General features: G+C 40.7%; 1 protein-coding gene across 1 annotated transcript in view; it reads left to right on the top strand.

Moving 5' to 3' along the window:
• The window catches only part of kif18a (kinesin family member 18A), a 70,068-nt gene extending 45,334 nt beyond the window's left edge, over nucleotides 1–24,734 (top strand). Inside the window, exons 15-18 of the mRNA XM_046031861.1 lie at nucleotides 16,482–16,860; nucleotides 21,568–21,660; nucleotides 21,918–22,015; nucleotides 23,922–24,734. Coding sequence (XP_045887817.1) covers nucleotides 16,482–16,860; nucleotides 21,568–21,660; nucleotides 21,918–22,015; nucleotides 23,922–24,058 — 707 coding nt within the window. The 3' untranslated portion in view covers nucleotides 24,059–24,734. The remainder of the gene's footprint in view (nucleotides 1–16,481; nucleotides 16,861–21,567; nucleotides 21,661–21,917; nucleotides 22,016–23,921) is intronic.
• Nucleotides 24,735–25,549: the final 815 nt, after the last annotated feature.

Raw genomic sequence — 25,549 nt, 5'->3', positions numbered from 1 at the left:
CTTTCACTCTGTCTGCCTAGCTAGCATTCATCAGAATCCGTACACACACACACATACCGCCCACACAGGCATAAAACATGTAAATGGCAGCTGGCACCGTGAGTGTAATGTCCCCTCTCTTTGTTGTATTGTTTCAGTGAATTTTAGTTGCTAAGGTCATCACTGTCCTGCAAAGTCCTTCAAGTTTTTTATGACATGAAAATGAATTATTGCTCTTTTTTTTCATCTCATCTTACTGTCTTCCTTTCCTTGTAGAACAGAGGTCTAGTCTGGGGTGGTCAATTACAACCCAACAATGGACTGTGTTAGTTGAGCAAACTGCTTTTCTTTCTGTCTTTCTTTCTTTTCACTTCTTCAATCAGTTCCTCCTCTCTCCTCTCCTTCCTTTGTTGCCTCATTGCACAGGCTGAACATGTGACAGCTCACTGTCAGTGTGTCCACCCTATTCAAATGAAGGCTGGGAAGGCTGACCTCAAGCCTTCATTTTGGCCTCAGAAGTACAACAGCAGGCATGCATGGAGGCACAGGGTGGCAAAGGGAGTCTCCCCCAGTGATTCATTTGAACTTTTCCTCCCTTTGAAATGGCATCACAGGGGCCCTGCATGATTAATGTCACCACACTTATATACAGTGTTCTAGACAGAGTGCCAGCTGAATATTTGAAAACCAGGAACTTTTCAGAGCGCCTGTGGGCAGGTCTGGGGATTTTGTGGTTTGATTGGAAATCAGCTTGCTATTGAACCTTTCCAATTGTCCATGTAGACCTAATTTCATGCACTCAGGTGAACACACCCACCAACTAATTGAGTGGCGCTACACTGTGGCAACAGTGCACAAACAGGCTCATTAATGGACATCAATAAAGCCTTGTTGGCATGTGAATGTGCAGGCATGTACTGTTCATTTGACCTTGAGCAATCCACTCTGCATTTTCTAAAATTGTCTTATTTAAAGCACAACACAGCTGAGCCAAGTATCTAATTTCTAAAAATAATCTGGATTGAATTCATTGTTTCATGATCATTTTGAAGCTCACTGGTTCCACAAAGAGAGACGCATAACAAGAGATTCATGGTTGAAATGATTGCTTTGTTGGCTGATTGTTTTGATGAAGACAAACAGCACTTCCCTTATATATATGGCCAGATGAAGCGCTTTGGGATGAAGGTGTAACAAACATATTTTCCAATTCATTGCCCTTTTCATAAAATAATAATGTGTATGTTCCAGTCCCATTCAGTACTTTAACTACTAAAACTGAATTTGAATTGCAAAATATATGTAACCTGAAATGAATAAGCCTTAGTTACAAAACTAACAATAATAAACTCGCAATAATAAATTCTAAATCTATAATGGAGACTGAAATATCTTTAAATTTTTTGTAAAATAAAAAAGTAATTTTGTGATTGGGTGAAATGTATCCGGACACCAGAGCTGGGTAATAAACACACTTTGGCAATACTGTGCGGGCCAGTTACATTTCAGTGTGTCCAGGAGATATATGGACTGCTTATGTTAAGTGCAATCAATTAAATGGCTTCTGGGCCTGGAGGTAACTGAACATGTTCTTTTGATGCCTGAAATCAACAACAGTGTGAGCTGCAACAATGCAATAGAACATCTGTATTATGATCATGCACACTATTACATAGAGACACTAAACCCTGAACTAATTTCTACAACATAGGGAGGATATGTGGAATGGCAAACAGCTGTTTATTATAAAGTATTATGAGCCTCTAAAAAGAAGTCCTAAGTGTGGCAGGCCTACAGTGTTTTCTCTTATTTTGTGGCTGACCAACACAGCAGCCCTGACTGTCCCGTATTATCCTCTAGTGGAGTGTCTTCTTGTTGACCCCATGTAGAGACTCTGATGCTTCACTTTGCACCTTTTACTTCTGAGTCTAAACAACAAGATCCATGCACTAAGAGCAATGGGAACTTTTCTAATTATTGCCGCAATTATAATCATGCTAGTATTGCAGAAATTCCTCTCTGAGCTCTGTGGTCCCACTGCTAGCTAGATGGGAACACAGAGAGAAAATGCTAATCAACATCCCCGCTTCATCAACTCATTGGTGACTGGGGTAAACCAAAAGAGCCTCTTCACTCCTTTCAAGGGTGGATGTAATCAGAAGCAGCATCTATTCATATTTCCTTCCCAGGGAGAAGGGGAAGGTACAGAGGTCTGCAAACATCCTTGCAGTAGCTCCACAGCATGGGAATATCATTTGGATTATAATTGGATTTAGAATGTGAAGCCCTATGTGTTTGACTAGCTTCATCAAATAGTATGCCTGTATGATTATCAATCATTATGACATCCTGGTTATTTTCTCTGCATCTCTGTATTTTTGTCTCAGTGTGAATCCACTTGTGAAAGTGGGGAAAATTCAGCACAACTATACACATGCGGTACACAACGAGGTGCACTGTCCTACCTCCTCCCATTGGTGGATGTAGCGAATGAGTCTAGAGAGGCGCAGGAGTCGCAGCAAGCTGAGGATCTTCGTGAAGCGGACAATTCGCAAGGCGCGGGCCGTCTTGTAGAAATCTGAGTCGATGCGCGTCTCCACAATAAGGAAGATGTAGTCCACAGGGATGGAGGAGATGAAGTCCACCACAAACCAACTCCGCAAGTACTTGATCTTGATCTGTTGCGGGTCCAGGATGATCTCTGTGTTGTCCTCCTTGACAATACCCGTCCTGAAGTTGAGGACCAGGTCCATGAGGAAGAAGGTGTCGGAGACCACATTGAACACGATCCAGGGTGGCGTGTGCTCATCCTTGAAAAAGGTGATGCCCACGGGGATGATGATTAGGTTGCCCACCATCAGCAGCAGCATGGTCAAGTCCCAGTAAAACCTAGTAGGAGAGAGAAATGGAGAAAGGAAGAGGCGGGATGGTGAAAGAGAGAATGCTAAGTCAGAACATAGTAAAATTCTTTATTAGCAACATCCTTCTGAGGGTAACATTATTTGTGCGCTTAAAAACTCAATCCTGTTTTAACTTGAGGTACCTTTGTGTATCTATGTGTGGTGGAAGCAAGCTTATAGACACAGGGAGTAATGATAGCGTAATAACCTATACATATGTAACCTCCCCTCCATGCCAGAAGACAGCTTGACATATAAGATATTTGTGTTTGGACTGTAAATCACAACTCAAAGGTCAATGAGAGTTTGCTAATAATTAAAAACTGTACTGTGACCTTGTCCATCTTTTAATGCTGAGAGTTTGGATTTAAACTGCACTCTCTGCTGGCTTGGTAATTGAATTCAGATTGGCCCTTTTTGTTAAGGGTGATATAGGGGGTTCTGCAGTGTTCACTGGATAAGCTTTGATGATTAACCCAACCAACTTTAACAGGGCCACAAAGATCTGTCTCTGTGCAAAACCAATTTCAAGTGCAGTGCTATAAGAAACAAAGAAAGGATACTACACATAACCAGGGCAGGAGGCGTTTTTTCTGCAATAGAGCTAGACTGAAGCAAGTAATTACTGATATTTCACTTCCTTGTTGCAGCTGATGTCTATTGATTTCATGGTTGATTCACAGTGTGTTGAAGAAAATAACTCACTTGTTCTCAATGAACTGCTGCTCTACAGGAACACAGTGACTGATTCAAAAAGACCTCTGGTCCATGTAAAGTTGAATAAAAACTTTGTTTAGTACATGCTGCCAGCATCACATAGCAAAACCATACAGATTAAAATAACACGCCAGGTGTTTTCCATTTTTTTCCTTTGTGAGATTTCTTGGGAGACTTGTGTTTTCCCTTTGCTTCCCTGTGCTTGCTTTGTTGGATGTAAGATCTAAAATGGCCTTTTCTCTTTAAAGTCATTTGATACGTGCTTGTGATGAAGCTCTACAAACACTTGCACTTAAAGTAGTTTCCCCTTATATTTTGTTATTCCCATTGATGCTGCTACACAGATGTTCTACGTTACTATAACAGAAACTTAGATAGTCACAGGTAATAATTTTAGATTTCCTTACACCAGCAATGTTCTATTTTCTTTTTCTTTCTGTGACCACGACTAAATTCAATTACTAATGCATTATGGACGCAAAACAAGGGACATCAATTATGGCTAGCACTGCATTCTCCATGTTACTGTTTGTCATGGTTGCCTTTGGGGACAAGAGGTCTCATTGCCTCTAACACGTACATCTGTGGACAGCCTTTACTCTTGGAATAAATAATTACTGTAAAATACTGCAAAACTACAGAGGCTGCTATGTGGCGGGCACTTGGATTGTAATGTGCTCAAATTACAGATTACAAGAGCATCGCATACTTACACATGCAAACATAAATACACACACTCACATGCATACATAAATACATATAGTATACACAGACACACATCTTAGTTCCATGTCTATTTCATATACAGACAAATATATGCGCACACACACTGAGGGAACAGTGACAGTAATTGGAATTCTTCAAAGTAAAAGGGTATCTACTGTTCCAGCTTGTTGTCAAGTGGAGTTATATTTAGACAGACCTTGCCACCACTGTTTGCAAATGTAAAGACTGAAAGCCCAAGAGGACAAGAAAAACTTCAAAGAAGGAACCACAAACATAGGTAATGACATTTGTTCTTCATATTGCCACGTTTCATAATATTACAAATGTTAGATAGCCTGTGGATTTATATAATCTACACAGCTTACTAATAGGATGTAAGTGTGCTCCTGGCACTGTGCTCTTTCAGTAACTGTAACAACTGCAAATCCCTTTGTTTTTCTGTTTGTATGAACTATGATAGCTCAACCACACATAATACTTCTTTTCAAATTTAAAGGCCAATGCAATGTCAGTGATTTTATATTTCTGCATCACAAATAGCAACCGCTTCCCAGAAGTATACCATAGGATTTGACATAGTCAGATGTGTTTTCCATTCATCCAGGCAGGCATTGGTTTTCATTTTGTAGGTAGAGACTTGAAACTTCCTCGAGTAATGTTTTCCATATGTTGAGGTCACATTACCATCGTGTGGTAATTCACTTTGAAGTTAACAATGCATTACTACACAAAACCAATGATGCTTCTAAAATATTATATGATATACCTTGGTTAACAGTAATGTAAAATATATGACTTGTGCAAATGGCACAATTATTTAAAAAACCCTGATTTTGTCCTTTATAATACTATTAAACCACAGAGAGTGATGTTCCATGTACACATGTACAAACAAGTTGCAATAACATAACAATGGCTAAAGGTCCACCGCCATGCTAACAGCTCTGTAAGGCTGCTAGAGGTGTTTGAGCTAAATGCTATCATGCTTACCATACCTAAAATGACAATGCTAACATGCTTATGTTAAGCAGGTACGTTTACCATGTTCACCATCTTATTAAAGTGTGTTTCGTAACATTTGCTAATTAGCACTAAACACAAAGTACAGTAGAGGCTGATGAAAATGAAAATTATTTTACAGGTATTTGGCCCCAGCCACAGCCTGTTCACCCTGCTGCAATCTGGGAAGAGATATAGAAGTTTCAGCTGCAGCACCCCAAGCCATCAGAATCAGAAAAGAAGCTCAAATTTCATCCTCAGCACTGCTCCATTGAAAATTGTTTATTTCTGTTTACCATTTTTTTAATTGCTTCAATATTAATGTACACTGCTCAAAAAAATAAAGGGAACACTAAAATAACACGTCCTAGATCTGAATGAATGAAATAATCTCATTAAATACTCCTTTCTTTACATAGTTGAATGTGCTGACAACAAAATCACACAAAAATTATCAATGGAAATCAAATCTATCAACCCATGGAGGTCTGGATTTGGAGTCACACTCAAAATCAAAGTGGAAAACCACACTACAGGCCGATCCAACTTTGATGTAATGTCCTTAAAACAAGTCAAAATGAGGCTCAGTAGTGTGTGTGTGGTCTCCACGTGCCTGTATGACCTCCCTACAACGCCTGGGCATGCTCCTGATGAGGTGCGGATGGTCTCCTGAGGGATCTCCTCCCAGACCTGGACTAAAGCATCCGCCAACTCCTGGACAGTCTGTGGTGCAACGTGGCGTTGGTGGATGGAGCGAGACATGATGTCCCAGATGTGCTCAATTGGATTTAGGTCTGGGGAACGGGTGGGCCAGTCCATAGCATCAATGCCTTCCTCTTGCAGGAACTGCTGACACACTCCAGCCACATGAGGTCTAGCATTGTCTTGCATTAGGAGGAACCCAGGGCCAACCGCACCAGCATATGCTCTCACAAGGGGTCTGAGGATCTCATCTCGGTACCTAATGGCAGTCAGGCTACCTCTGACGAGCACATGGAGGGCTGTGCGACCCCCAAAGAAATGCCACCCCACACCATTACTAAGACACTGCCATGTGTCACATGTGCTCAGTGTGAACCTGCTTTCATCTGTGAAGAGCACAGTGGCGAATTTGCCAATCTTGGTGTTCTCTGGCAAATGCCAAACGTCCTGCACGGTTTTGGGCTGTAAGCACAACCCCCACCTGTGGACGTCGGGCCCTCGTACCACCCTCATGGAGTCTGTTTCTGACCATTTGAGCAGACACATGCATATTTGTGGCCTGCTGGAGGTCATTTTGCAGGGCTCTGGCAGTGCTCCTCCTGCTCCTCCTTGCACAAAGGCAGAGGTAGCGGTCCTGCTGCTGGGTTGTTGTCCTCCTACGGCCTCCTCCACGTCTCCTGATGTACTGGCCTGTCTCCTGGTAGCGCCTCCATGCTCTGGACACCACGCTGACAGACACAGCAAATCTTCTTGCCACAGCTCGCATTGATGTGCCATCCTGGATGAGCTGCACTACCTGAGCCACTTGTGTGAGTTGTAGACTCCGTCTCATGCTACCACTAGAGTGAAAGCACCGCCAGCATTCAAAAGTGACCAAAACATCAGCCAGGAAGCATAGGAACTGAGAAGTGGTCTGTGGTCACCACCTGCAGAACCACTCCTTTATTGGGGGTGTCTTTCTAATTGCCTATAATTTCCACCTGTTGTCTATTCCATTTGCACAACAGCATGTGAAATTGATTGTCAATCAGTGTTGCTTCCTAAGTGGACAGTTCGATTTCACAGGAGTGTGTTTGACTTGGAGTTACATTGTGTTGTTTAAGTGTTCCCTTTATTTTTTTTGAGCAGTGTATTTAACAACAAAAACTTAAATGGCCAAACATTAACTTAATTCTGTTTAATACAGCATTTGACACGCCTACAATAAAACTTAAAGGGAATAAACACTTTTACTTTCCACTAATATAATAATACTTATATGAATCCCAGTTATTAACAACAAGTTAATCAATCAATCTTTCTTAAACTAAGAATTTTAGATCCATAAAGTAACTCTTAAATGTACCTTCAGCAATATCGGAAACAGCTGTATTATACACAGTCCCATCCATCCATCTTCATCCGCGCGATCCCGGGTCGCGGGGGGAGCAGCTCCAGCAGGGAACCCCAAACTTCTCTTTCCCGAGCCACATTAACAAGCTCTGACTGGGGGATCCCGAGGCGTTCCCAGGCCAGTGTGGAGATATAATCTCTCCACCTAGTCCTGGGTCTTCCCCGAGGCCTCCTCCCAGCTGGACGTGCCTGGAACACCTCCCTAGCAGCACCTCCTACAGTATCTCCCGGGGGACCCGGTCATACGCCTTCTCCAGATCTACAAAGCACATGTAGACTGGATGGGCATACTCCCAAGCCCACTCCAGGATCCTTGTGAGAGTAAATAGCTGGTCAGTTGTTCCATGACCGGGACGAAAACCGCATTGTTCCTCTTCAATCTGAGGTTCGACAATTGGCCGAACCCTCCGTTCCAGCACCCTGGAGTAGACTTTACCGGGGAGGCTGAGAAGTGTGATACCCCATGTAATTGGCACACACTCTCTGGTCCCGCTTTTTGAACAGGGGAACCACCACCCCAGTCTGCCACTTCTTGGGCACTGTACCCGACTTCCACGCAATGTTAAAGAGACGTGTCATCCAAGACAGCCCCTCCACACCCAAAGCTTTTAGCATTTCTGGGCGGATCTCATCAATCCCTGGGGCTTTGCCACTGTGGAGTTGTTTGACTACCTCAGTGACTTCCACCAGGGAAATTGATGAGAATCCCCCATCAGCCTCGAGCTCTGCCTCTACTAAAGAGGGAATGTCAGTCAGATTTAGGAGTTCCTCAAAGTGTTCCTTCCACCGCCCAATTACCTCCCCAGTTGAACTTCTCCCACACCCGCTGCTTTACATCTGCCACAGCAGAGGCTGCAGTCCTTCGGGCCCGTCGGTACCTTGCAACCGCCTCCGGAGTCCTGCGAGACAACAAATCCCGGAAGGCCTCCTTCTTCAGTCGGACGGCTTCCCTGTCCATCGGTGTCCACCACGGTGTTCGAGGGTTACCGCCCCTTGAGGCACCTAAGACCTTGAGACCACAGCTTTCCGCTGCAGCTTCAGCAATAGAGGTTTTGAACATTGCCCAGTCCTGTTCAATGTCCCCAACCTCCACAGGGATGCCAGAAAAGCTCCGCCGGAGGTTTGAGTTGAAGATCTCACGGAAAGGGGCCTCCTCCAGACTTTCCCAGTTCACCCGCACTACCCGTTCGGGCTTACCAGGTCTGTCCAGCACAGAAGTCTAACAACAAACACCCACTCGGGTTCAGATCAGGGGGGCCGTTCCTCCCAATCACGCCTTTCTAGGCATCTCCATCATTGCCCACATTCGCGTTGAAGTCTCCCAGCAGAACTATGGAGTCCCCTACTGGAGCCCCATACAGAACTCCATTCAGGGTCTCCAAGAAGGCCGAATACTCTAAACTGCTATTTGGTGCATATGCACAAACAGTCAGAGTTTTCCCCCCCAGTACCCGTAGGTGTAGGGAGGCAACCCTCTCGTTTACCGGAGTAAACTCCAACGTAGCGGTGCTCAGCCGGGGACTTGTGAGTATCCCCACACCCGCCTTGCGCAACTCCAGAGAAAAATAATGTCCATCCCCTATCAAGGAGTACGGTTCCAGAACCGAGACTGTGCGTGGAGGTCAGCCCCACCAGATCTAATTGGTAGCACTCCATCTCCCGCACAAGTTCCAGCTCCTTCCCCCACAGAGAGTTGACGTTCCACGTCCCCAGAGCCAGCCTCTGCCGCACGGGTCTGGTCCGTCGAGGTCCCTGACCTTCACTGCCACCCATGTGGCAGCGCACCCGACCCCTGCGGATCTTCCGATGGATGGTGGGTCCAAAGGATGGAGAGGGGGGTGCCACGTTGCTTCTTCGGGCTGAGCCCGGCCGGGCTCCGTGGCAAACCCGGCCACCAGGCGCTCGCCGACGAGCCCTCCCTCTGGGCCTGGCTCCAGACGGGGGCCCCGGGCTTCCTCCGGGCAGGGTCTCTCCTCCTCTTCCTCGATTTGTCATCAAGGGTCTTTATATTATATTATATTATACACAATATTACAGTTAAATATACCTGGCACCAAAAGATTTATGTTAACAATATAAATCTTTTCAATAATATCTACACAAAGCCCATCTTGCAGCAGCACCTTATGAAATAATATTTACATACATGCAATACTCAACATACATGCAAGAGGGCTGTGCAATTCAGAGGCGTAACAATAGTGTAATACTGAATTACCATATAGTATTCTGTCTTTGCATCACTATTTTCCCATTATTTGGATCATTTCATCTCTAATAAAATCATAACGGTGCATCTTTCTCAGTTATGCATTCACTGGCTCACACTTGCATCATTGAAAACCACCCTGTCCATGTTAATTTCAGTCTAGAGCTACCACTCATACATGCATGTAGTGTATATACGCGCACAGAGATACTCAGTAGGTACAGCTTCATATGTTGTTTAGCATTATCAGCTGTGCTAAATGACTGTTCACTTACTGATGCATTCTAAATTATACAGGGTTGAAATAGCTAAAATGTTTTAATGAATTAGGCTTTTATTTAGAATTCAGACAAACTGCTCTGATCTTATCCTGATGCTGTTTGTCAGTCCCTTACTGCTTCCTCAGCTGTTAATGGTAGTCACTGCAGCATGTTATGAGAAATAGCTCCACCCTGCAGCTTGCAAAGCCAATCAAATTCCACTGGTTTTAGAGAGGGTTGGGGTTTTAAACAAGCATCAACTCTATGTCGACTGTTTAATAATAGTGAATCACTTAGAAGGAACATTTCTTTATTCAACAATTTAGTGCTGATTATAACATGTCCACACATGGATTTATTAATAGCTTTATGATTTTTCATTCAGCTACGTCCCACTGCCCCTTTTATCTTGTTCTTTTTATATTCCCATTCAGTCTTCGACTCCTCGCTTCTTTCATCTATTTTTTCCTCCCTAGATTTTGCTGTTCCTTTTGCTTCAAACGTCTGTTAGTCTGGTTTTTTCCTCCATTCTACCTTTCTTTTCCTTGTCTGTCTAGCATCTAACCCTCCCAATCCCTCTTGAGCTTCATTCATGAAAATGCAGATCCACAGCAGGGCAGGAAAAAACGTCAACAGACGTAAACTCCCCTGCTCCGCCAACCAGAAAAGGCGCACTATAAAAAACAGGCAGCAGCAACCAGGCGACCCTAATTCAGTGCAGCCTCCACCAGAAATAGCAACTCATGCATGTATTAATCCCCTACAAGCCAAAAATATGTGATTGAAGGAACTCTGCTGCCATTTATTGCTGGGGACAACTCCTCTACCACAGAAAAAGGCTATTTATCATCCTCTCCTCACCCGGTGTGCAGCCTGAAGTATGACTCACCTTTGCTAAATATTGCATTTTGATATTTAGGGAAATGTATAAATCAGTCATTCACCTTTGCATTTAGTGTTCTTACTTCCTTTATGTGCTGGCATTTTTCCTTTTTTAGCCCCCTCCCTAACCCCCACCACACCTCTGCAGGAAATGGTGTTCATAATGTTATGCAGACACAGTGATTTAACCTCATTCTGCTCTGCAACCTGCCCAAGTAAATGAAGCTAGACAATGTGGCCAAAAGATACTGGATAAAATTGCACATATCAATCAATATTTAAATACATCATGATGTATACAATTTGGTAATCCTATTTCCAACTTTATAATGACTAATGCTGAAAAAAACAGAGGGTTCATGTACACTCAATCTACCTAATATATTTTAAATCCAACATTTAACTAAATGCAAGCATTTAACTGTGCAAACTTAGCTTTGTATTACAACTAGGGGTTGTGACAGTACATTAAAATCCTGGTTTGGTACCTTCTGTTTTGGGGTTATGGTTCAGTACATTTTGGCTGGAACAGCTGGAAAAACAACAAAGAATTTAAAAATAACATTTTGATAATTTATTCAGAAAACAGTTAATGCACTCAAATACTGATATATTGCAAATGAGAAAACTAAATTTCAAATATCTGTAATGCTGCATCGTAAGACAAGAACACCTGCCTCTAGCGCTCTTTTACAGGGCAGGCACAACAAACTGACTAAATGCGGGAAAGCGTAATGCTCCCATACAGTGGATCTGTCATGATCCTCCAGTTCTGGTCTCTCATTTGTGTTTGTCATTCCGACGGCAGTGACGATACATGAGTTTGAATAATGGGGCTAACCCGACTAGTATGCTACAGCTCATAGATAACAACTGATGCACTTCCAAAAACTTTCCAGGTGAAACTCACACTCTGGAATTTCTGTTCAGCATGTGCAAGTAGTGCACATAAATAGACTATACCTAAGTAAGTGTTTTGGTCACAGGGCGTACTGTACCAATTAAGTTGCATACGAACCGAATGTACTGTACCGAATGGTTCGGGACGAATACACATACTGCTGAACCCCTAATTACTATTGTCTTACAAAATTAAACACATGTCAATCCTTTTGGGAATTTGCTTTCTTGCAATAATTACCACTAATTAATGAAAGTTTAACCAATATCTGTGCTATGGCTGTGGATTCAGAATATTATTCACTATCCACTAGCGTTACCTATCTGTCAGTACTCGACGGCTATATAGCTACAGTAGCGGCTGTAAATTTATGCTAATGCTAGATCGTTTGTTGACAGACAGACTCATCAATCTTGCAATGCAGCCTCATCTTGCAACTAACTTAGAAAATGCTTTTTTATACAGCTTGTCAAATGTAAGAATTTATAAGTCTGCTCAAAGCATCAGCATTGAACATGCCCTTGATTTTATGGGGGATAATTGGACACAGAGACTGGAGTGACAGGACATTTTGTAGGGAAGTCATTTTCGCAACGGTGCACACTGGCTCAAGCTAGGGCTGTGCAATAATCAAATTTTAATCACTATTTCGATTTTGGCTGTTAATCAAATTTAAACGATTATTGTGCTGCATGCTGTTTCACAATGACACTCGTTTTGTTATAAATCCAGCGCACCTTTTCCTTTGCTAGAAGCCCAAACTCCATCCTGTTGCATGATTAGTTTAGCTGGAGCCAACATGACAGGGTTATAACTGCTAAAACGTGCTGCTAGTCATCATTATTAGATTAAGAGTATGTCATTTTACACTGTATAAATTAGCCTAGAGGCTAGCGGACATTTCCTCTACACATAGCTTTACAATTTTCAAAACATAGTTATGCTTATAATAAACCCATTGTGTTAAGCCTTGCTTTACCTGGTCCGGGCTTGTGAAATACTCACTGTGTCCCTGTCTGTATTACTGGATATATACTTTTCTCACCGTTGGTTTAAGTAACTGCATCTCCCGATGGAACACCATGGTTGAATTTCAGCGTTGTATCATAACAAGGTGTCCTCAACTCAAATACTTCACCTGTCAACTGCTTTGCTCCACTCTGTGTGCAAGCGTACACAGCGTTGCTTTCGTCCGCTTGGCGCTAAGATGCTGTTTAAAGTTAAAAATATTTGATTACTATTTCCTATTTCATGGGCTATTTTTAAAAGATCAATAAATGCATGATGTTTCCTAAGTCAGTCAATAATCGTGATTTCAATTATGACCAAAATAATCGTTATTAAGATTTTTGCCATAATCGAGCAGTCCTAGCTCAAACTCAGCGGACGACTTTTTCGGTCCCAATGCTGATACCAATACTTCAGCTTTGGGTATCAGCTGATAGAGATTACCAATCTGATACCAGCGTAATATTAACAAGCTGTATTCCCCACTGTGAGGAAGAGACTGGGAATCATTCTTTATGTGTAAGGCAACATTCAAACTGCTGACCACTTGTCTTTAGCTCGCTCTATGCTATGTTAGCTCTCCTAGCAAAATATTCAGGTCTACCAGCGCACTGCTGACTCATCGCATAGTTGAATTGAATAGATTGGCCCCCTTGTCGACGATACCCGATCCAGGTATTTGAGTCGGACGTATCGGACTGATATCGGTATTGGATCAGTATATCCCTAATTTAGTTGTCGCAGAACTGCTAGCTAATATTAGCACCACTGGAAACTGCTTTAAGGCATATTTATTGCCCCATGACTTTTATGTCCCCTGGTTCTCAATGCGACACTACAAATGCTGAAGGTCCCAATGTTGCACCATGATTTTATTGTTCCCTGGTTCTCAATGCGACGCTACAGATGCAAAAGTACCCAATGATATATTTGGTTATATTTTGAATAAGTAGTACCTGCAGCAGCACCTACTTTTTCTCCTTTCACAAGCAGAGTTTAGAGTTGTGTGTTGGAGTGCCATGTTTTTCTTAGTTTAAAAATTTTTGTTCCAAAGCTAGCAGTAAAATTCTTCAGTTCTGGTGTATTTATAAAGCGCTTTTTAGGGTCATAATGCAGGTCACAGCTCCAAACGAGCATTGTAAAGTTTATATGTGCAAGGAGGGCACTAAAATCTTTAATTGCCTTGTGCCATGCATTATAACTCCAACACTACTGATCACTTTGATGTAACTTAAGGGAACGATCCATCTCATTTCTCTGTTGTGACATTTTTTTAATTGCACTCTTTAGCCTAAGGCAGCGCTTATTACTGATTACTGATTGAGTATGGGAGGTGGCATCATTTGGGGAGTGGTGTGTTTATTGTTGCCCTGCTTAAGTTTTGAAGTGGTTTGATTTGCTTTCACTTTCAAAGCCCTTAGTTGTAAACACTTCATTGATAAATGCGTGTCAAAGATGATTTGTTACACATGCTGGCACCTGCAAAGAAGGCTTAAAATTCTGTAACATATGACTTGTTAATTGTTTGTCCAGAACCAATGCCTTGCTGACAACTGACAAAACGGGCCGTTGACAAAACCATCAACAAACATGGTGATTGTTAAAGGTACATACAGTTGCTAAGTATTTATTAAATCAATGCAGGTAACGCAACCTTTCCATTTGTCTCCTAAAAAAAACAGTATCCCTTCATTGTATTAGCAAACATTTTAGTTACAAAGCAACACGGTGACAATATTAATATTCCAGAATCCCGGCCATGTAGAACAACTTCTGGAGATATATATATTTTAAAATAGTCAAATACCATAGGACTTCAACTTATAGCCCAGACTTTTTTCTTATTTGTTTGCCTATATTTTAAGACAGGTGCCCATATTGGACAGGTATTAACATTCCTTTTGAACAAAACTCTTGCTCAGCAAATATGTTAAATACTGTGAAATAGTTTATTTATTTAAACCAGTAAAAAAAAAAAAAATTGTCTATCGAATAACATATGAATTACGAATCATTTATTTAAACTGAGAGAGAATGCGCATCTAGATCAACCTCATGCACAAAGAGAGAACGAGCGAGTGAGCCCTGTATCAAAACACCGGTAGCCTACCTTATAAATGATGAAAGTCAAAGGTAACCGTAGTTGTTTCAACTTGGATATATTTTTTTTGAAAAAACTTTTAGATTCTTTTAGTCGTTGGACCCTTACTGACTAAAGGACTATATATAGGCTAATTGAGGATTGGACACACATCTGGACTACAAAGGTACTAGAAGCACGCTACCTTTTTGTTTATAATGGCAGTAAATGAATGAATTATACTTTTGAGAATTGGATTTTGGAGAATCTAACAGATCTAACCGTATGTGGCATGTCTATATTGAAAATGTTTAAACATTTATATTTGCACGTGCGATGTAAGCAGCTTAGAAGTAGCTCTAGCAATTGACCAAGTGGTCTTTAAGAGGTTTTATACATCCAAAGAACTTTTGAACATTTGAAGAACTTTTTTTAAGTAGTTATTAGTGCGTTTCTACTGTTGTTACAGTTAATGTACATATACATACAGACAGAGACCCCTTCCTACATAGTTGGATGTCGTTTTTTTGCAGCGTGACTTCATTAAATAGAAGTGCTCCGCTGCTTGTGCAAAGTTGAAGTCATCTATCCCCTTTATTTATTTGTGAGTCATAGTCCCGCCGGACATTTTGGACCGCTACACATGATTCCAGCTTACCTAAACCCTGGACAGCGGTAATATTTTATGAGAGAAAGTGAATACAGAAAGAGGAATGCAGGGACATTCCCATGGGATTTGGGCTGTCGCGGTGAAGTAATTTCCCCCGCAGTAATTTGTTGTGGCTAAACAGCGTGGTATGTGGTTTTATTGCCGTTTTTGAGCTGCTAACAGCAGCTTTGTGGTCGGAGCAAGGTAGCTGCTGGGTGCTGGTCAAAGTTGCACAACATTGCAGAGCAATCTCATTTCTGTAGTTACAACTTCCAAGTTTTATAATGGGTTACATGCAGCCAAGGTCGATCCGTCCTTAAACAATTACAGAGCTTGTTACGCTTGTGGAATTGTGGAAGCACTAATTTAATTATTTAGCACGCATTTAGTGTAAAGTATGAACATTGCGATTGTTGCAGTGCTTGCCATTCTATGTGGTTGGCTTGGCCAATAGCACGGTATTTCAGTTTTGCAGTTATCATGACAGCCCTACTTAGGGTCCACTTTGACTCTCATCTGTAATGTCAAATGTTTGGTCTTAATAAGGAACCTTTATAATTTTGATATGTTATACATTTATATGAAACAAGTTGTGCCTGAACAGTTCATTGTTAAAGCCCCTGAAAACTAAAACCAAAGTATTTCTCTATAAAATGAAATATTTATGACTATATAAGCAACAAAGTTTGTAAAACATACTTGAGTAGTTTTTTAATAGTTTTAACTGTCAAAAATTAAATTAACCTGCTTCAACACGACAATGTGGGTGGGTTTTGTCATGCGTTTGACAGACGGGCATAAGCAACAAATACACAACTTTCATCAGATTTTGATTCAAACATTACTGAAACCAAAACTGTTGTAACTTTGGCAGATAATGTTGTGTTCATGTAGGACCCCTTCTAACAACTGAGCAAAGATCCGCTTTCTTTCGTTTGTATGGTTAAAACTCCTTTTGTGACTGTGTTCATCATTCAGGTTGTTTATTAATGTGTACTGTAAATTAGGTTGAATTAATTTTATAGCCGCTTTATTTGTTTCCTTTTTGTTAACCATTTGTCATTGTTTGTTTTTTAGGTAGAGAAAAAACAGATATGAAACAGGAACCACCTCCCAGAATGCCCATCAGGAGAAATCTGTCTGCGTCACTGCCGCCACAAAGCCCCCGGACCGTTGCCAAGGCCCAAGTATTTGAGGAGGGCGTGTTCCCAATCCAGTGCACACCAGAACTTGCTCAAAATAATGTTCAGGCCCTGGTTCTGAGCTCCTCCAGTGCCATGGATCCTAATATGACCTTTGAAATTCTGGACAATGATGATAAAACTGCAAGTAATGCAACCATCATAATAAGCAGTGATAGTCCTTGTAAAGAATCAAAGTCAACAGACTTCTCAGGTCCCAGCCGACTACTCCATCCTCCCAAGGCCAATGAGGGGAACCAGATTCCCACCAAAAGGTGAGAAAATATTCATGTCTTCATGGGAACTGAGAAACTTTGAGAAACACCAAAGAAAATCCTGCTCTCACAGCAGAAACCAAAACTAATATAACATTAAAATCTAACTAGTCAAGTTCCGGGGGGAAAAAATTGCAACAGGTGTCACAAATTTGTATTACAACCATTTAGGGCTGACTCCGAATAGTCGAAGATTCGATGCTTTGACAGTAGGAGCCTGATTCGACTGTCAATCTCACAGTCGAAACTTTGCAGCGAAACAAGGAATATGCCATTTTGGCTATATGGGGGTACTCAACGTCTGATTTTACATAGAACTACCAGTTTTCTCCCAATAAGTTAATATACAACCTATTATTACAATATACATTTCAATGTTTAATGCTGTAAATAAACATGTAAAAAGAATAAAACTTTCAATAAATGTTTTTAAAAGTGCGTGAATAAATCCAATATTATAATCCTAACCCTGGGTCGTCAGTGCGCATGTGTAGGCGTAACACAGACGGAGCTCCAGCTTCACTGGTGTTGTGCCGAGTTATCCACACCTCGCGGGACTTTCGGATAATTTATCACCATTGATGAACCACAAAGAATATTATGTCGTTTTTAAATAGTGGCTACTTGAAATAGACCCGCAAGGAACCGCAGCTTGCATGCAGTTGTCGGCAGCAGTAATGCATGTAAAACTGCAGCTTCTCAAGATTAAAGCGGAGCTACCGTGTGTAAACCCCCTAACCCCCCTGCAAAATTGCTGCGCACAAAAACACATGATTTGAATCAGTCGACTATAGTCAGTCGACTATAGGCAGGATTTGACTATTCTGATTCGACTATGTAAATCCTTAGTCGGGGATAGCTCTACAACCATTTGTTGCACTTTCTTGCCTCCCATTCACTGAACTATTTACTGTAAAACTAGCCCGGGCTAGAATAATACTTGTATAAAAATGATCAAATAATATCAAAGACATGTAATTCATTTGATCTAGCTCCGACAGACGGCTTGTGCGCTTTTATTTTGAAGGCAGCAACTAACGAAAACAACAACAGGGTGCAGGACGAGAGAAGTATGGCAGAAGTTAGCAGACAGCGATGGACTTCACATGACAGGATTCGTAACTTGAATTAATTTTTCTGAAAAGCTGTTTTGATTCGTTTGATCGGTGGAGCCTTACAGACTAAAGGAATATAAATAATCAAGGAACGGACACATTCGGACTTAACTAGCGCTTCAAAGGTAACAGCATTCAGCGTGTTTTTTCCTTTCCTCTCATACCATGCAGGTTACACCAGTAAATCTATAAGAATTAGACTTTGGGGATTGTTGTTTGCGTTAGATGGGGCAGCATGCCCATACTGAAACATTGATCATACGTTTAAACATTAATATTTGTGTTCACAATCTAAGCAGCTTAGAAGCAGCTTAAGCGGGTGACCCCGCAGGGTTTAAGAGGTTTTATACATCCAAAGAACTTCTATAAAAACCAGACCAGGCGTTTAATGGAGGCAGGCGTTTATTTGTCAAAAGGTGTTCCCATACCAGACCAGTAAAGGAGGTAGGCGGCTATTTGGGACTCGGCTATTAATTGAAGTTTTTACGGTATCTCAACATGCAATGGAGAGTAAAGGCCCATTTATACTCCTGCGTAGAGTCTACGTGCGTACCCATGCATTTATACTTGTGTGTAGGTCTGTCCATCATTCTGCAATTACATCCCCGAACGCTAGTCGGCAGTAGCGCTACAGCGTCCACTGTGTTGACTTTTGCCGGTGGAGCAGGCTAACTTCCGGTTTAGCACTCCGCTAATGTAAATGGGGGTAAAATTGTATTGGTGTGGCTGATGTAGCCTTTTCAAATGTTACCGACTGAATGGATCACATTCTGATAGCGAAACGAGTCATTTCGCTCAGGTTGCGACGGTCAAATACATTGATTCACTGTATTACAGCCGCTGCTTTGGCCGCTAGTAAATGTAACTTTAAAGCGCGGGCATACTTCCGGTCTGCTTGGAGGCATTGCGAGGCTACCCAGCCAACCAATCACAGAGCTTACGGTCTGCGTCGACTCGACGTGTAGTTACATTTTGAAGGAGGTGCGTGTCAGGTGACGGCATAGCCTCTGCGTAGCCCTGTAGCCTACGCCGTCCATTTGACGCAGAACTTTAGCCAGGGAGTGTTTTTAGCTGCCTCCTTGGTGTTAAAGCAGAACTATACCAGTGACCAATATTAGCATCATTACACTTAACCTGTGACATATGGAATAGTTAGTTGGCAGCAAAAAATACCATAATTTCTACTGCGTATTTACCATTAATCTAAGCCTGTTTTCCTAACATTCACTGCTACACACAGCGCCCTTTGTATTTCTCAGATTGGGTTGATCTGAAAATGTTAATGTCTTGACACATGGCCAATCAGTAGCCCGCTAGTCGAGTAGCACGTACATATTTTTAAGTCACTGTTCTTGTCCAGACAAGAGAATAAGAGGCAGTTAAGTTGGTTGAGTCTGCATGGGACAAAAAACAGCATAGTTCACAAAATGTTTTTAAAAAACACTTCTATTTATATACACACACCCACACACACTTGTCACTTGATGTTTGCTTTTAAGTGGCTTAATCGGAGACTAATACTTGGATGTTTCATTAAACAAACTGATTTATATTTTTACCATTTTTGTAACAACTATTAAGAAACTGTAATGAGTGTTGAAATCAGACACAAATTATGAATGTCATTAACTTTTTCCTGGAGTTTAAAACACTAGGGACATCCCCACTTATTTTATATCTTGATGTTTCTTAAGAAAAATTGGTACAGAGGGAAAACACTCTTTATGTCACCCATGCTAATCTTGGTAAAATGCCTGACTGTCTAACACAAGCACAATGATTCAGTGTTTGTTCAATTTGCATGCCTTTTAAACCCAGATAGTTCTTGTACCATATATTTTGCTCCCTGAAAGTATAATTTATAAAAGTTTAATGCAAGTGTACTACACAGAAAATGTTATGAATTACAGTAAGAAAAAAACTTTTTTTCATTTTTAAAAGTTTGTTCAGAGGGAACTAACAGGCATCTCTCGAATCAGTTCCATAAAATGTTTTAAAAAACAATCTTAAAACACATCCTCTGGCTGCCCGCTGAAGGTTTCAGAGCAAGTAAAGAATTATGTGTAAAAGATGCTCAGTCTGGATGGTAACTAAACCATTCAAAAGTGGTAAATCCCCCAAAACTTATTCAAAACCAGACAGAGACTAGAGTGCAAATAATATAAGTATTCTCACCAGCAGCAAGTTTCCAGACTGGAACATTGGGCCAAGAGGCTTAAGTCAGCTGAGCTGAGCAGCGTCATGGTGTCTTCAGCTGGAAGTGGCAAACAAAACCAGGAAAAATGTCAAGCTATAGCAACAGAAAGAGTTTGTATTAGTGAATGATCCTCGCAGCAGAGGAGCTTTCACATTAGCACATTGAGAGTATTTATTGGTTGGATAAATGTGTTCCTAACCAGCCTCAAAATCAAAATGCACTCCTTCAGTCAAAGAAACTACAACACAAACAAATGAAATTGCTTCAAAACATCTATCTAACCCGCAAACATGCGGTTTTCATGAGAATTGTGTTTCCTCAAATACTAAAGTTTAGGGCTAATCCAGACTTCATGAGAGCACTTAGCACCTGGAACGCTAAATTGTCCTGCAACAGAGGTCAGATCTCAAAGGAAAACTCTTGCATTTAGATGGTAAGAAAAAGCATTACCTTTTATTGTAATTTTTTCTCAGTACAAGACCATTGTAGATGGTGCTAACAGTGTAAATGATGAACAAGAATTTTTCACATTAGTTTTAGTCTGGCAACTGTGGAAAAGGCTTTTTTGGGACTGGAAAGGTGGGCGAGGCAGTTCCCCGAGCAGGGTTCATGCAAAGTGTAGGGGACAGGGACATTAGAGGGAGAAAAGTTTCAAATGATTTTGACAGTTTAACTGTTGTGTTTGGAGAAATAAAAATAAAACGGCAACATCAATTAAACTAGCTAAAAAACAACTGAAGAAGGTTAATTACATAAAAGGTGATACCAATTTCACCAGGTTGATTTCCTCTGGTAGGTTTTTCCAAACACGGTTACTTCCTGTTTTCAATGCCACAAGCTACTCATAGGACCCATTCAGTCACATGTTCAGTAAAACTTCTGTGTCCTGCACTGAAAGATGTGCTCACTTTGGGTTTAGCTTTGGCACTAAAGCAATGCCAAAGATTGGGTGTAGAGCAGCTTACTAGTTTCAACTTATCCTCAACTATGTGATTTATTAATTAAACCTCAGATCAACAAGTATAAACATGCTAGAGACTTTTGAGCTACAAATGGATTATATGGGGTTAAAAGATGTCCAATATAACTTATTGCCAAATCCATTCTTGCTTGAGCAGGAATCTGTAACATTTGAAACCTATGGATGTGAAAATGCTGAAATCAAGATTGTGTGTTCAGATGTATGTGAGAGACAACAACATTTGCATAATCCAAATTTCTGAATGCTGGTGCATCGGAAGGAGGTATCAAATATCAAAAGTTAACAAATGTGTACACAAAACTTTTGTAATACAGCTATTTTATTTTTTAGTTATCTGATTTTGAAAGCAAAGGGAAATGTTCCTTGTTCCCAACAGTGGAGATGTCATGGTAACGTGAACCTTTGCTCTGTAGACAACAGATCCCATCTTTACAAGACGTGAGACGAGCCAACCCAACCTACATGGACATGACATCTGCTGCACAAGGAAAGCGTAAATTTAACCGGTAATTTGCAACTGGGCTTTTCCCTTTATATTAATGTAAATCGTGTTATTTTATACTGACGGTGATTAAACACTCAGCTTCGACATATTCATAATTATCTGGGGCTGGACCGAAGCTGTGCAGAACTGTCACCAAAATAACAAAATGAATATCCCATTCCTACTGTTATTAGGAGAAGATCCAGAAATAGATCATGAGGAAATTTAGATGTTGTGTTTGATTTACTTTTTCCTGTCCATTTTTTTTCACTGTGACAGCATCAGAGAAGAGTTAACACAGAGTCTCTCTGCACCGAAGCGTATAAAGAAAGACCCCTCAGTGGCCCGGAGACCACTCAGAGTTCATCGTTTTGTCGGTAAGTGTCAACACAGGGGGAAAAAAATATATATATATATAATATAAGGGTGCCACTCAATGTAATGGCCAATTTTTTTTGCCCCAACATTTTCCAGGTCCCACCCCCTCATTCTGTTCCTTTTATGATGCATAGTAACTGTGAAGTTTCATTCAGATATATTAATATTTACTGGTAGCTCAATGGGCTCAATGTTTTTATATTTACTTTCATTGCGATAAAATGTTATTTAATTCAAAATTTCTCTACCAAAGTAAATTAATCCTTAAGTAAGTATTGTTATAATTTTTTTTATATCATTTAACTGTTCTTTTTCATATTCTGATTTGTGTTATTATTTGGTTTAAATACTATGTAATCAGAATAATATTTTTGGGTTAGCACTATTGCAGCCGTAGTCAGTAGTATAGTTAACTCTGCGCAGGGTCGCGAAGGGCCTGGAGCCAATCCCAGCTGTCATTGGTGAACCCTGGACAGGTTGCCCGTTCATCACAGGGCTAACTCGTCAAAACTAGTCATACACACGTTCACACCTAAGGGCAAAGAGTCACCAATTAACCTATGCATGACTTTGGACAGTGGGAGGAAGCAGGAGAACATGAAGAGAACCCACACAGACACGGGGAGAACATGCAAACTCCACAAAGAAAGGCCTGGGCCTCAATCCACAGAACCTCTTGCTTTGTGGTGAAAGTGCTAACAACTGCACCACCATGTCGCTTCTGTGTGTCATGTTAATTATTCTCATTTTTAGCACCACCTACCAGTTATTTTTTGGTACAGTATAGAAGGACACTTCAAGAGAGGACACTTAACAAGAGCTTATTCTGCAGCTGTCGCTTGTATTTGTTGGAGCGCAGTGCGGATGTACATATTTAGGCTCTCAGAGCTTTCCACCGGGCTCGGTGATCTACAGTCTGAACATTTTCCGGTTTCGCCCCCAATTCCGAATGAACTGTTACATATGGTAAATGGGCTGTATTTGTATAGCATCTTTCTAGTCTTTTCGACCACTCAGAGTGCTTTACACTACATCACATTCACCTACCTATGAGCACAGACCCAACTGCTCATCAGAAAGAGAAATTAACTCATTCATACACTGATTGCACAGCCACCAGGAGCAATTTCGGTTTCCCAACCCTTCTTTAAGGGGACGACCGTTCTACCCTGAGTCAAAGCCGCCCACTTATGCTACTTCAACAATTCCATAATTAAGGTCTATCTGAAAGGCTATCTGGTTTACATGTGCATGTGTTTCGTCCATTTCATAGAAATCTGCAGCTACTCTGTGAGCTGGAGAGCTAGCCTACAACAAAACCCATGTAGCTGTTTTTTAAGCTGCAATACATTGCATTCTCTGGACACTGAAGTGTTCATTATTAAATTATGAAGTAACTGTTAGCAGCTATGTGTCTTCTTTTTGAGGAGTTTTACATTATTCTAACTTGTGATATTAAAGTAAATATTACATGATAAAATTGGAAAATGTTGAATATTGTAAAACTTTGTCAGTGTTGAGCTACCAGTAAAAATTATTAGAAACATTCAAATTTTGTCAACTTTGTTTTTGTGACATTATTAACACATTTGGGGGGTGGGAAGATGAAAATTATATATATATATATATATGCCCCCACTGATAACAGTTTACAGTTAAACTACAAACTGCCATGACAGAGAGGGCCACACATACAGCTAAATGTGTGCATTGTTTCGATGCCATTTTAGTTTGATCAAACCAGAATTGGGGGGAGGGGGTCCTTTTTTAAAGAGCAATGTCAAAGTTCCTGAAGGGTTTAAAATGTAACTGCAATCATGGCATTTACAGTCAGAGCAATCAGGAACAATAAATTGTAGTTGTGTTCATTCTTGATACTATTGCTCGTTTGGCGTCTGTCCTCAGGTTCAGAGGAGAACAAGCCTCGAAGAGTTGTGAGGAGTGTTTCTGAAGGAAATCTCAGCCAGCTTGAACCTCAGAAATCCAAGTCCTTTTTCCAGAAAACATCCCAACAGTTCAAACGAGTGACCAAACGGATGTAAATCAACATTGTGTACAAATCAGGCCATGTTGCCTTATGAACATTCTGAACATTTTAAGTCTCCACTCTTTTTTCTTCATATTCATCTTTTCACAACATTCCCTCAAAACTGAAAAAAGCGGTCCATTGTGTTTCCCCACCAATTCTAAGGTAGCTAGAAAAATGCAATGTATGTTTTATTGCTTTATGCTCTTCAATTTAGGCTTACACTGCAGTGAAACTTACTGTATATAAACATTGTGTAGTTGTTCTGTTTGGATTATTCTTTTCATAGTTGATGGACTTGTTGGTTTTTAAGCCTCCCTTTTAGAATTGAAGATATATTTTAAAACTCATGTACACACTAAAAGCAACAAATATAACATGTCCTGTGGATGTTCCTTGCTTTATGTACATGATATACTTTGCACTGTTCTCTGAAACTGATTGGTCTAGGTGACCATATTTCCCAGTGCAACTAATAGGGGAAAACTATACATGACCTCAAACAGAAGAATGGCTGTTTAAAAAATAAAACTGAAACTTCTCCACACTGAGCTGTTTATAATTTTATTTTTAATTCTATTTTTCCTTCTTGTACAGATAATTAAATGGAGATATAGATATTTCATAATAAAACTGCTTGTAACAGAATGCGTTCCTGTTTTGTGATAAATAAATCAGTTTCGAAAATGTAATATCTGTTTTTTGTGCTATTGATGTGGAGTCTGAATGTGGTTTTCAGTGACATTTGGGTTACAGGATGTTCCAACGATAAATAAGTGACGTAGGACAGGCTCAGGGAAGGTGAAGAACACAATGGCAAGAGAAATTGAACTGACCTAGGAGTGACTCGCAGCATAACTCAGAAAGATAACTTTCTCAATGTCTTTCTATTGAAAAAGCAACCGTTTCATATGGCTTAAGGAAAAAGGGTGAACCTCGAGTGGAATGATTGATAGGATGCTATTTGTCTCTACCGATGCCTCGTGGGGATTCTGGATGATGAGTGTATTTTACCATTCAACAGAACACACACTCCACATTCAGTCTTAAAATAGGTGTTACCACCAACACTGCTGTCCAAAAAAAAGTGAAAGGTCTAGAAAATGATTGCCCATTAGTTTGCGGGGGTGGTGTTGCCCAACCAGAGCTATTTGTACCCCAGTGTGTATTTCTGTAGTTGCCAGGGCGTATGTGGAAAGATGGTGGAGTAGCTCAGTTAATTTGAAAAGATAGAAATAAAAAAAATTAAATCTGTATATTAATGCGAAGGACGCAAATTAAATCAAATTGCAAATTGGTATGAGGCTGCTGATTTTTAGTATTTACAATAACAAGCAAGTTACTATAGGGTAGTACATGCCCACCAACCTGAGACAGTTGTAATTGTGATTGAGAGTGCATAAAATCTAGTTAGCAAGGGAGCAGAGAAGTCAAAATAGTTAAAAGTAATGGATAAACAATTGAAATAGCAAAAAAAATGGAAAACTTATTGAAGTGTCCAGCTTCT

Source organism: Micropterus dolomieu, linkage group LG20, assembly GCF_021292245.1.
Source record: "Micropterus dolomieu isolate WLL.071019.BEF.003 ecotype Adirondacks linkage group LG20, ASM2129224v1, whole genome shotgun sequence".
NCBI lineage: Eukaryota > Metazoa > Chordata > Actinopteri > Centrarchiformes > Centrarchidae > Micropterus > Micropterus dolomieu.
The sequence above is the reverse complement of the archived record's forward strand: the minus strand, read 5'-3'. Positions and strand labels throughout refer to the sequence as shown.